Here is a 13,838-nt window from a genome sequence, read left to right as displayed (position 1 = left end):
TTATTTTCCTACTTGTAATATTTAGCATTAACTAATCCATCATGGTCCCATGTCTGCTGTTATTCTGCCTGGTAAATACTATGCCATCTTAGATTAAACTTGTAACACCACTAAAATCTTTGCTTTTAAATTAATTTACCTACAAACACATAGAAACACTTCTGTAGCATAAAGCTAGTTAACATTCTTATGTAAATGTACGCAGATTGTTTGGAATGCTCATATGAAGAGGTCTAACTGTGGGGGTGTTGGGACTTGGCCAGTCGGCCCCTGCTGCCATGGAAACAAATTATGATTGGCACTGCTGAACATGTTCTACATGTGTAACATATACAGTTGGAGGCTATTTATTGTGGGGAATGACTAGTTGTTCCAGCTGTTAAAGAGTAAACTGATCTCAAAATCTATTTAAGAGGGAGATGATAATAATCTGATTTATAATCAACAAAAAATGGTCAAAACTCATTTAAGGAGAAATTAACTGTAGAGATCTCACAATCATATTCTACATTATAATTATTTCAACTGAAATAATCAAATATGACCCAGTTTACCAAATTCCTGGGCTCTGTAAATGCAGGGATTTCTCTCTGTTAAGCAGCACAGTGGATTGAAAACTGCACTAAGATGTCGGATCAAAATCCTTAAAATTTCCCTTACCTGATTCTAACAGTTTGGAAGATTCCACGTAATCTAGATTGTTTTTCTTTCACATTTCTTAAGGAACAATAAAAAGAAATTAATTTAACTTTTTAAGGATGCTAAAAATCAGATATAGGGTTGTAAGATAAACTTGTAAACATAAAAGGGGATTTTCTTCACAATTGCTTCACTTTCTTTTGTTTGATCAAGTATTACCTGTATTATCTTCCCATTGTTTTTGTTTGTTTCTGTTGTTTAAAAAAATAAAAAATCCAAATAAGTGTTAACTGAATCCAGTGATCGGACTTTTTGGCTTTCTGCACCATTAAATGCAATGAAAAAAATGGCATCTTTTAACAAGAAACCTGTGTCTAAAACCTAAAAACTAGCAGTAAGGAGACTCCAGATAATGACCTCACAGTTTAATTCAGGTAAGTTGAAGCTAACACATTTAAAGATAGCAGGACTGGACATTAAGACTCCTGATCTAAGGTCTGCATTTTTTAACTACAAAATTAGATTTTTTTTCTAGGCTTTGGGTGATTGATGCATTTAAAAAGTGCAAGCTCCCCCTTTAGTACTGTGTGTGTATATATATATATATATTTTATGCACTAAATATTTTCTGCTCACAATGCAGGATTGTTAAGCAGCCCAGTCATTTTGCAGGTCGTCAATACCCTTGCAGTATTTTTTTTCTGTTGGAATAGCGCAAGCTTTAATGGTGCCTCAAAGAAGAAATACATTTTCGTAGAATTAAAAATCGTTTGCTAAATTAAGATAAAATTGTTTTGGCCATTGTGGACCTAAAATATCATCATTATGCTATTTTCTGATGTATTTCATATCTTCTTATATACGTTTCTGTCAGGATTGTTTAAGTTGTCTTTCTTTCTTTACTTTTCATTTGAAAGACCAATCTCCTTTTTTTTTAACATTTAAGATAATTTAAAGGAACTAGTTGCAGGAACTTTGAAAGAATACATATGCATGTCAATTAGTTGATTGATGAAGCGTTATAACTTAAAGCAACGAGCCCATCCATGCATCTCTCCATTTTCTTAAGTAGGCTGCATAATGTACTGCGATTTTGGGGCCGAATTTTAGATGAGACAATGCATGTGCCCCTCAGTCGTAGTAAAATAGTTGCTATATATGTTTGTTTCTGTCTGTGTTTCTGTGTGCTAACTTTCCGGCTTGGCTGGTGGCTGCAGTTACCCGCAGCGCCAGTTGTGGCACTCCTGAGTCTCATTTTCTCCTCCTGCCCCTAGTTCCTTTCCCAAATCCTAATTGTAAAATGCAAATGAACTACGTTTATAAACATCATAATTTTCAGAAATTATGATAATAGTAAAAATGATTTATTCATTCAAAACTTGAATAAGAGCTCTGTTTATAGTTGAAATTGAAAAAAAAAAAGAGCTATCCTATCTGTTTGCAGCCCAGTCCCTGGTTAGGCTTTAAAAGGTCAAACTTTTCAAAGATCCAAAATGCTAATTCATATTTTATTTTTGAGTTTTGTTTATTTGGGTTCATCTATTCTTTGTATGAGCTATATTGCATGTGTTTTAAAGCTTATTGGAAAAAGTAGGTTGTGATAATCTTTATAATTTCTTGTCAAAATGTGTTTTTTTAAATTGTTAATTTGATGTGATCATCCAGTCATTTTTAAATTTGAATTTAGTATTTATATTTGAATATTATACATTTATTTTAAGTAGCCTCAAAAAATGTTTCAGAATTTAAAAACGTTCATATTTATGGTTTAAATTTTTAATTATATCTTAAGTAAGTAAAGATAGTTGTCAGTCTAAAGATATAAATTATTTAGAAGTCATTTTTTTCTCTCTCTCTTTTTGTATATTCCTCTCTCAGGACATAAACAAGCGGTTGTCTCTCCCTGCTGATATCAGACTGCCAGAGGGCTACTTGGAGAAGTTTGCCATGAACAGCCCGCCCTTTGACAAACCCATGAGCCGCAGACTTCGACGCGCATCGCTGGTCAGTTAATGCGCAGTTGGATATATTTTCATCTATTTTCATAATTAAATAAGCTGTTTTTTTCTGTAACTGCAATCTTTGCACATGCCGTTGGTCAGTTCTTAACGTCCTATATTTGATCCTGTGTTGGTTAGATAAAATATTATTTGCTTAACAAGCAACTGTAACGGTTGACTGATATTATTACATTACATTCTAACCACAGAGAGACAAACGGCTGTTTCAAACACATACTGAGTTATGCTACAGGATGTACAATGCCTCAGCAGGGGGATAAATGAGATTTTCTGCATTATGTATCCAGGACAGGGGAGGGTTGCTGGAGATGGGAGGGGTGCACTGCTGGATGCACAAATCAAAGGATGATGGGAAGAATGAAAAAAATATTATTCATATGCAAAATATTCTATTATTCCATCTTATCCCTTTAGTACTCATCTTGCTTTTGTGTTGGATTTAGTTTCTCCCATTTTCAGGTCTCCCTTCCTCGCTGCTCTGTGTTTCACTCATCCTGTTCGCTGCATATTAGCTGCCTTTTATATCCACCTTGGTTTGCTTCCTACTGTATCTTCAAACCATATTACTAAATGGCTTGAAATTTGAGAAGATTTAACCTCACCGATCATATTTGCTGTAATTATTTGACATAGCTAATACACTGTCTCTGGCTCCCTCCCTAAAGCAATTAAATGATGCAGCTTTTTTTTTCAGGAGTCTTACACAGCTCCAAGTATAGTTGGGAAGAGGTTTGCTGGAAAATGATCAAATCTGTACAGTAGGAGGTGAAAAGTCGACCTAGAAGATTATAGTGTCAAGAGTTTCCTGTAAAATTTGGGCTGAGGATCATTTGGTTCATCCACCTGTGTGTGTAGCTGTGGATCCTCTGGGTTAAATGTATGTGATGTAATAGATCAATCAATAATTCAGCAGCAGTGTCAGAGTCATCTGCAGCAGCTCCTTTCCTGAACAGGATTTCACTCTCAGCTTAGATAAGAAGGAGCAATACAGAAAAGGCATGAAAAGGAAATAATAACGATGGAGCCGCAGAAAAGTCTTAGACCAGCTACTGATTTGTGCAATTTCTTGGTACAACTAGAATCTTTTTTTACACACACATATATATATATATATATACATACACATTTCCTATTCTGTATGAAGTATTAACGTAATTGTCTTTGGGCTGTTGATGTTCTCGTCTGTTACCGTAACCAGATCTGGTGTGACATAACCGATCCCCTTAGTTGAAACCTTGTATTTTGATCACCGATCCTTCTCCTGTGTAATGCAAGTGAATTTGGTTGGTATCAGTTTTCGGTCGTTGCTGTTGCCCCCAGATAATCAATAATTCAAAGCAGGTTGGTGAGATTCAGTGTTGGATAGTGCTGAGAGATAACTTAGTGTTTCATTTCAATGCACACTAACACTGTTATTGCAACAAGTAAGGATGTGTGAAAAGTAAAGCATTGTGTTATTGCTCTAGATGAGCCCATACTGAAGAAAGTTAGAAAAATGCTACTTTTAGTTTTAGTGCTTTTATTCAACACCATTAAAAGTTTCCTCATTTAGAAGTGATTATTTTTCTGACAAAAGAGATGGCTTTAGCATATTGAATTCTGATTAACTTTTCATTAATTTTTTGCCTCTGTTTTTTATATTGGACTAAAGTGCCAGATTATGACACTGTTTTCAGTTTTCTGGTAGAAGGCAATGCACTTTAATATAAATGTAGTCAGCATCTAATGAATCCAATTTGCCATGCGCTGTAAAAATGTTTCTATATTCTCAATGTCATCAATATATGGTTTCATAGATCATCAGTAATATTTGCCAGTGTGTCACAAGGGGCATTTTAACATATCTATTCCTTTTTTTCAAGTCAGACTCACCTTGATTGGCACTGAATGGCTCATTGCTAGTCCCATGTGGCCAAAGCAGGCACATTAAAGTTGGGCAAACTCCATGTTTATGTGTGTGACGATAGGACAGAACAGACGTGCCTCTAACACAGCATGCTGGCATGTAGAGAAAGTCCCAACTGTTGTTAAGGAGATTTAAGGACAGCTCAAGATGCCGTTCCTCTGTGAGCTTTAGAGATGGTTTTTTTTTACCTCCCTTGCCATCATATTGTGCTTAGTTATAATTTTTTTTCCTACAGTTATAGTTGTTTTAATTTTTTTACTGACTTTAAAGTTTGGTAGTTGAGAGAAGCTCTTATCTGGTAGATGTATAGTAATCTTTGAAAAAAAGCCCACTTCTTTCTTCCTTGAAAATTTTCCCCAATAAATAAATACTCAAAACTAAAATGAAAAATATAATTTTAGAATGAAGATATCTATATAATCCTTTTTTGTTAGTTTTTTTTATCTGTGCAGTATGAACAGCTCCATAATTTGATTCCTGATATTTTTATTTTGTTTTGTAAACAGTCTGAACTTTTTCTCATTCAGCTGATAAAAAAAAATAAACTTATCTTGGATTTTAAAGTTTTTTGTTTTATTTCAGAAAATGTTCTGTGATATCAGGGGATAGCATGAATAAGAATGATAATTCAACATGTTGCTAATACTTCTGGGACCTGGATACGACGTGTTAATAAAAGGGATTTAGTTTTTCTCTACTCCCACCTCTCATTGCCATCCTCCACTTCTCTTTGCAGATACAGGAGCTGTCATTTTCTTTCTCCCACTCAAACACACTAAATCTCTCACAGCATTAAGCTTTCTCACAAGCGGCAGATAAAAGAGCCATAGTTGCAAATGAAATGTTGCTGAAGAGTTCTCTTCTCAGTCCATGTTATACTCAAAGCTGCAGACATTTCAACGCTTGCATTTCATGCTTGAGGTTCATCTATACATCAGTCTAAGCTGTCCCTGCACAGAGTCATGCAAAAACCACGCTCATATTGTCCTGTTACTTTAATTTTGTCTCTAAAACTTGTTCTGACCTAGTTCTGCTGAGTAAGCTCACTGAAGCGTTGAGAAAGAAATGAACCCGTTGCCATCGAAAGCATATGCAAGCACGCACACACTTGCTCTCTCACTCGCATACTGCTTGCAAGTTCACAAAGCATTAGGTACTTGGAGGGCAGACCATTTTCCGAAAGTAGGCTTGATGCAAAGAGGTTTAGTCTTTTATAGTTTTAGAGATACCTGAAGCAGACAAAGTGCATGCTGCATTGCTTAGATGTTAGTATTGATTCTATCACAGCTAAAAGTATAGTTGGAATAGTGTAGACCAAGGAAATGTGGTGATGATGTTGATTCTTTGCACTTTTCTCACAAAAATAACTCTTAGCCATAATGGCAGGACAGCTTTAAGCATGGTTTCAGACAGCTGCTGTCATTGAATTGGAGGAATGGAGCAGCATTTTTTTCTTTGTGTCATTTTCATCTTCAAGAAGTAAAAAATCACCTGTTTTTATGCAGAGAAACAAGATTCTGTGTGTCTGAGTGGAGTATTGTCAGCTTTTAGGAATGTCTGGATGTTTTTTTACTTCTCTTCAGTACTGATCTGAGTAGCTTTAGAATAGGTGCCTTTAAATTTTGACTTTATTATAGTTAAATTATAGACTAATCTAGAGCTTTCAACTGTTATAAAAACAGTCAATTTCCCCTGTATTGCAGCTCATGTGACATGACCATGTTTTACTTTAGCCCTGTTTTTTGTTTTCTTTAGTATGGCAGATGCACTATGCTGTTGTTATTTGTATTATTTGATTGTCGCTGCACACATGTTGGAACTTGACTAACATTTCTCCCATGATCTCTAGGGATCTCTAGGGACCTGTTTCACCTATAAGCAGCTTCAGCTCTTCTATTAAACTTTTCCATGGGGTTTAGGAATGTGTTTATGTGCATTTGTTTGGCCAGACACTGTTCTAGGGCTGGTTCCACATCCTCTCTGGGATTTATCGACAAGATCTCAAGTTGAGATCTGGACTTGGTGCAGACCAACCAAGTACTTCCTCACCAACCTGAGCTGTTCATGTGTTTATGGACCTTGCTTTCTGCAATGATAAACTCAGGAATTAGACTTTGTCAAAAAATATTAATATTGGAATTTTAAAGAATGATTAAACTCCTTGCATATAAACTTGCAAAGATTGAGCATCATCCTCAGGCTCACTGAACAACGAAGGCAGTATCAGCGTCTGGAATAGTCATACCACAACAGGACTGTTTGGAATGCAATGATTTTTGGCTGACATATTCCAAATATTATGGACTTTACAAGCTAATGTAGCAGCAGATGCTCATACTGGAAACAAATGACATTACCACCAAAGATCTCGCAGCCCTGCCCATCAGTGCTCTTAGAAAGGCTGTAAGCATCAGAGGAGAGAGTTTGCTGAGTTTGCATGGTCGTTTTGACTTTTAACACTTAAGGGGATGGATGCCAATATATTTACCAAAAAGTCGTATCATATTCTACTATTAGTTAAACAGTCAGTAGTGGTATTAACGTTTCTGAAGTTGCTAAAATGTTAACATTCCCCTTTAAAGAGATGACATGGTATCATTGGCTAAGTCAGGCAGCAGATATAGGTGCAAGTGCATAAACTGACCCATCATTCAAATGGACACTATGATGGAATAGAGGTGTTTGTTGCACAGAAAGTTAAAAACATGGTTTAAATGTGTATGACTGAGACAAATAAACAAGAGCCAGGGACAGAAGGATACACCTTGACAGGCTTGTGGCTGTCACAGCTTGATGTAAATCTGTCCATTAATAATTCATGCTCTGCCAACCCAGTGGTGACATACAGTGACAGCTGAACCTGTTGGATATTAACTAACGACAGAATTAATCCAGAGTTTACTTAGATGGAAAAATACCCAGTGGACCTCTATAGAGCTCTTTAAAGCCAAACATAAAGTGCCCATTTAAGATATCAGGGTTGTTTGTGGAGAGGAACTGTTCTAAAGAAGTTATAAACAAAGGCCGTAATTATTGTCATTTAATAAAATGACATGTCCGCTTGCATCTGATTAGTTAGAGAATGCAAGGCCTTCCAATATGAAACAGAAATTGTGTTCTTAAATATATATAGATAAATATGATCAGTGAGCTGCAGCTCTGTTAACAATGACAGATTTGAAACCTTTGCATAACAAAACTGGATGAATTTTATTTTTGTGAGTGAGATTAAAGTCAAAAAGTGCTCCAGAGAGTGTTCCAGTGCAGACAGTGGAAGTTTTACAATTCAATAATTTGGATGCTAAATTGTTGCAAATGTTTCTTGTAAACAACATATAAGCACCCTGCCCTTTTTTTTTTTTTCTTTTCAACGTGTTAGTATAATGGTGAAGAATATATTTTTTTGGCATACTGTTTGTTGTAGCCATAGTTTACATGCTACAACTTACCTAAGCATTGCTGCTGTTTATATCATTCCAGTATGACCACAGTGTAGCCATCTGTTGATTGCTACTTCTAGCAGGTTAATTCAACATGTAGTGAAGCTTAAGTTATCCTTTATGGTTAGTTTGCTGTACCTAATGGCCTTCAGAGTGACTAGCTCTCAGTTCAATAAAGACCATTTCAGTCGTGGAGGAATGATGAATCTGCAGCAACTGCATGATTCTGTCGTATCATAAAGAGCCCAAATTCTCAGGATTGTGTCTGAAACCTTATTGAATCCATACCATAGAGAATATGGGCAGTTTTCATGCAGTCAAGTACTACCAAGCTGTACCTAATAAAGAGCCCATTGAGTGTCTGTTTGTTACCAATATTTATATTGCAGAATTTTACACTTCAGTTTATTTAAGATCCTTTTTAACTTTAGCCTTTATTTTGGCACAAATATACCTATTTATCAAAATAGCACTTGGGCAATCAGATTTTTCCAACAACCATGACACAGAGGATTTCAAGAGATAATTAGCTTAATGAACTGCTGAGGGCTTGCTTTCCTCCAAATAAATTGCAGTGAAAACCAAACCAAATTGGCAGAGTGACAATGTGACAAGATCCAGTGAACCAGCCTAACTTGACCCGTCTTTTTTTCCCCCCTCCTACAGTCTGAAATCGGCTTTGGGAAACTTGAGACGTACATCAAGCTGGACAAGCTGGGCGAGGTTAGATCAATAATAAAAAATGGCTTCAATCAATATTCAGTCCTCAAGATTTTATTAATGCACTCACATGTTTTCCATCCATGCAGGGAACCTACGCTACAGTGTTTAAAGGCAGAAGCAAGCTGACAGACAATTTAGTAGCTCTGAAAGAGATACGCCTGGAGCATGAGGAGGGCGCACCCTGCACAGCCATAAGAGAAGGTACTACACCCCAATCGAAAAGTTAAAGCTACCCCTAACATGAAAATACCACAATACATACTGTAATCTTTGTTAAGACAAGACATTAGAACATAGAAGATTTATGGCTCATTTTTGTTTCCTTTTTTAAGTGTCTCTGCTGAAAGACTTGAAACATGCCAATATTGTCACTCTTCATGACATCATTCACACGGACAAGTGCCTGACTCTGGTGTTTGAGTACCTGGTAGGTGTCACCTTAACTAAATAAAGTGTGTATTTTAAGGTCAATAACGTTCCAAAACCCCAATGAATATTTGCTCTCCCTTACAGGAAAAAGACCTCAAGCAATACATGGATGACTGTGGAAGCATCATGAGTATTCACAATGTTAAGGTAATATTCAGATGTTGCATCTAGTCTGTAGAGAAATATAATCTAAACCAAATCTATTTTTATTACTGAAGAGAGATTGCTTCATGTTGTCAGAGTAGTTTGTTCAATTGCTCATAAAATTGGTCAAAAAACCATGCAGGGTTTTTTTTTTCCCCACAGCGACACAAATGTCTGACCAAAACAAGGATGCAGTCATCTAAAACAGGGACATCCATTTACTAAATTAATCAAATTAATTTCTAACTTAAAATATTATCTTGATTAATCTGCTAAAATGATCTGATGTCAAGATCCATAATGGCTTCATTGAACACAACTTTACAGCTGCTAACTATGATTTCATTTTTGGCTCCTCAGATCTTTTTATTCCAGCTTCTAAGAGGTCTTGCTTACTGCCATAGAAGGAAGGTTCTCCACAGAGACCTTAAACCCCAGAATTTGCTCATCAATGAAAAAGGGGAACTCAAGCTGGCAGATTTTGGTAAGATGACGTTTAACCAACTGCAAGCTAAAAATGGTCTCTCCCCATTTCAACTCGCTGTACTTTTACTTCTGCAAAGCCCTTTAATAAAACTTTTCCTTTGAATGTATTAATTCCCTATGATAAAAAGTTTGCATAGCACCTTGACTTTATTTCTCTATATACACTTTACACCACACTTGGATTTTTTAGTGAAATAAAATTTGGTGTACTGTTTTCTTTCTCACTCCTCTACGCCTCTGTGCTCTAATAGACATGGTCCCTTTTAAGGCATAGTGTTGTTGTCTACTCAATTGAAGAATAGTGGTTATATATTACCAAATTCCTTTACATTATAAAACTCCCCATATATATATATATATATATATATATATATATATATATATATATATATATATATATATATATATATATATATATACACACGTATATATGGAATCAGCCCAAACAGGAGGTTATGTGAACTACCCAACACTGCCCTCCTGTGGTATAGTATGGATATTGACATAATGACCTAAAGAAACCTTTTGTAATTAATTGCTGAATGGCGTAAAGTGAAAATCGCATCACAATTAAGGTGATTATGTTTCTTTTCTGATGATATTGTGCACATTTATGACAGAAAAGGGGTGTTTTTATTCAGGTTTGGCTCGGGCCAAGTCTGTCCCCACAAAGACGTATTCAAATGAAGTTGTGACGTTATGGTACCGACCCCCAGATGTTCTCCTGGGCTCGACTGACTACTCCACTCCGATTGATATGTGGTAAGAAAACATAATCTCCACAAGTACAGGGATTATCACACCAGCTATTAATGTTTTTTTGTTTTTACTGTGCAAAAACATTTCAAGATCTGAAAACTTGGCTGAAAAAAGCAAATTGTTATTGTGATCCTTTTCTCTTTTACACAGGTTCTAAAAATGTTTAGGTGACCTTAACCTAACTTAATTTTCCATTAGCTCGCTTTTTTCATGTGTAGACATACTTGGTATCAAACTTTAAGGTTTTATCTGTCTTCTGTCCTTCTGTAATGTTGTGTTATTAGGAAGTGTAGTGCTAGCTGATGGGTGAAGGTTACACAAAGAGGAAAATACTATGCTCAAGGTTCAGTCCCATAATGTCTGATTCATAAGACCTTTAGGTCTTTGCAGACAGATTTTGCAAGAAAGCAATCACCAAACAAATTTTTTATTTGCCATCAATAAGGTTGCTTTATGTTTAAACAGTTAATCTAGACAAGAATTTCCTCCAATAAACTTCCTTCTCTGTTATAATTATTTTGAAAGTTATCTCACCAAACACTTCAGTGCTGACTTGTGTGACATTTAGTTTACTTCTGTTTCCTTGTTCTAATTCTTACTGCATTATCTATTTTTTTTTACCTTACTTCTCCAGGGGTGTTGGCTGCATCTTCTATGAAATGATCACAGGCAGGCCTCTTTTCCCTGGATCGACTGTGGAGGATGAGCTGCACCTCATATTTCGTATTCTAGGTTGGAAATCCATCAGATCCTGTCAGATTTTTCTGACAGCTTCTAGTTTAATGCTTTTGTAAAATGCAAATTATTCATTTTTTTTGTCCTTTTGCAACAGGTACTCCCACAGAAGCAACTTGGCCGGGAATCACTACAAGTGAAGAGTTTAAAACATACAATTTCCCCCGCTACCACGCAGAACCCATCGTCAACCATGCACCAAGGTACCAGGCACTCTGTGTTGAACAGCTTGCATGTTTGTAGATCAAGCTCTTTTGATGTTTTAGATGCAAAACAGATATATTTTAAAGGGATTCACTTCTACAATTTGGCAATGTATCTGTACAGATTAAATCAGCACTATACTCACCGTCTTCTCATCCACTCTTACTCTCTCTCACAGGATAGACAGTGATGGACTTGACTTACTCTTAAAGCTCTTACAGGTAAAACACATTTCTGTTCTTTAATTATGGAAATACCCTCACAGAAAAGCAGAGCTTTTGATCAGTATGAATAATTAGCATTCCTGTCTTTTTTTATATATATAGTTTGAAGCAAAGAATCGAGTATCAGCTGAAGAGGCTCTAAGACACCCGTATTTCAAAACTCTAGGAGAGAACCTTCAGTCGCTGCCTGACAGTGAGTGCCGCTGTAATAAGTTCTATTATTAGCTTAAAGAATGAACTCTCTTAACAAATATGTGTCTTTATGTTTTTAGCTGCTTCCATCTTCTCTGTAAAAGGCATCCAACTACATAAAGATCCAGGGAAGAGGTCCTCGATTCATCCAGAGTCAAGTAAGTACCCCGTAATAAACCCAGGAAGGAAAGAGAAACTTTCAGGACCCCTTCACTCATTTGGGACGATAGGATATGTTCCCTGTCTCTTTGCTTCCTTTTTTCTTTTGTGCTGCCTTTATGTTTTGTCTCATAACACTCTGTGGTCGAGTCACTCAATAGTGTCCTCCTTCATAATGTCCATCTTGAAATGCTCAATGACAATATTAATTAAACACACGGCTAAAAACTTAAAACGGGTATAATTACTGCAGGGTTTGACACTTTCTCTGAATTCAGTCCACAAATACAAGAATTCTAACAATCAGTTTAGTAAGCTGTGGTTTGGACTCAGATTATAGCTCCATATTTTTTCTTGCAGTAACAAAGTTACCGTAATGTTTTTTACAGGCAAAGTCTTAAGATTTGAATGTTATCATTAATTATATAATGAACATAATTTTAATGATTAGGCTTCAGTTTACAGAAGCTTTACTTTAAAAAATAAAATTAAATCTTTTAAACAAATTTATTTTCCATTGTAACATGTCCATTTAAAAACCTGTGGGCTTTTGTAGTCAGCTTAAGTCACCAGTTTGGTCCAGAGTCTTACCCAATAGTCAGACCTCTCAAACTATTTTAAAACTTTTTATCATTTTCCATGCAAACTAGAACTGTACTAAATTTTTATTCTGTCTGTTTTTGTAGATTTATGGAGCATATATTGATACTGGATATTAGTTTTCTGATAGTAGTTCTCTATTCTATTCTATTATTCTATTCTATTCTGCACAGATTAGATCCTGATTATGATGAAAAGGGAGAATAGAACAAATACATTAAAGAATCCATTTAAGTGTGGTATGCATAATTTATTCTTTCATTCTTCAAATACTAAAATAAATAAAAAATGCAACTAATTCCTTCTAAAAGTCCTTTACTTAGCAAACAGCGTTATTTGTTTGTAGTTAAACCTTTGTGTTCAAGCCATCATTTGAAGGGGATAGTCCAGCTGCAAACCTACCATGGTAACTCTGGAGCAAACTGGAAAAGTTAAAAGGGATCAGAGTTTTATTGGAAAAGCCAAATACTGAACACTTCTGTGAGAAAACGTTACATTTGCTGCAAAAGGTTTTAGACAGAGGTGAAGATTTAGCTTCTTCCTGACAAAGTTTTTAATCAGGTAAGCTCTGACTGAGATGGGTTTATATGAAAAATAGATATTTATTCTTTTACTTCAAAGTTATTAACTGTTTTCTGCAAGTGAATCACAAAAAGTGATGATAATATGCAGTAATGGAGGTTTTGGTTATGGAAAGATCGAGAAAAAAAAAAGGGTCAAAGGACAAACTGCAGCAATCAATGTCAAACTGGTCCTATTAAGGTGAAAATTAAAAACTCTTCATGGTCCAAAGGTATCAGGTGCTACATAATTAAAACCTGAATGTATCCTCCTCCTCTGTCAGTTAGTCGGAAGCAGAAATAGATCATTTTAAATGTGCTTTAAACAAAATAAGTCTGGTTTTGAATGCTTTATTCTCCACTGATTTGATTTATTTGAATTAGATAGAAAAACAAACATATCCATTACATAAACTGTGTTTTAATTCATTTACTTTATAATACCTTCAACATTTCCTTTGACTTTAATGTTACGCTGTTTTAGTCTTTGTGTGTCTTTTTTACTGTTTGTCGTCTTTCTGTCCTGTTTAAGTAAACTGTCTTTTCTCTTTGGTGGCCATGCACTCTTCTTCTGCTCTGTTTCATCTTTTCCTTAATCCTTTTTCTGATCTCCCTTG

At 35.6% G+C, this 13,838-nt stretch overlaps 1 protein-coding gene across 6 annotated transcripts in view; it reads left to right on the top strand.

Moving 5' to 3' along the window:
- The window catches only part of LOC119784310 (cyclin-dependent kinase 17-like), a 61,565-nt gene that overhangs the window by 41,068 nt on the left and 6,659 nt on the right, over positions 1-13,838 (top strand). For all 6 annotated transcript variants that reach the window (XM_038286292.1, XM_038286290.1, XM_038286291.1 and 3 more), the window contains 12 exons: positions 2,518-2,643; positions 8,673-8,729; positions 8,816-8,930; positions 9,062-9,156; positions 9,243-9,305; positions 9,663-9,786; positions 10,430-10,550; positions 11,182-11,279; positions 11,380-11,485; positions 11,665-11,707; positions 11,813-11,903; positions 11,983-12,060. In XM_038286292.1, the coding sequence (XP_038142220.1) occupies positions 2,518-2,643; positions 8,673-8,729; positions 8,816-8,930; positions 9,062-9,156; positions 9,243-9,305; positions 9,663-9,786; positions 10,430-10,550; positions 11,182-11,279; positions 11,380-11,485; positions 11,665-11,707; positions 11,813-11,903; positions 11,983-12,060 (1,117 nt within the window). The remainder of the gene's footprint in view (positions 1-2,517; positions 2,644-8,672; positions 8,730-8,815; positions 8,931-9,061; positions 9,157-9,242; positions 9,306-9,662; positions 9,787-10,429; positions 10,551-11,181; positions 11,280-11,379; positions 11,486-11,664; positions 11,708-11,812; positions 11,904-11,982; positions 12,061-13,838) is intronic.

Source organism: Cyprinodon tularosa, unplaced genomic scaffold, assembly GCF_016077235.1.
Source record: "Cyprinodon tularosa strain WSP-4 unplaced genomic scaffold, ASM1607723v1 ctg223, whole genome shotgun sequence".
In the NCBI taxonomy this organism is placed as follows: domain Eukaryota; kingdom Metazoa; phylum Chordata; class Actinopteri; order Cyprinodontiformes; family Cyprinodontidae; genus Cyprinodon; species Cyprinodon tularosa.
The sequence above is the reverse complement of the archived record's forward strand: the minus strand, read 5'-3'. Positions and strand labels throughout refer to the sequence as shown.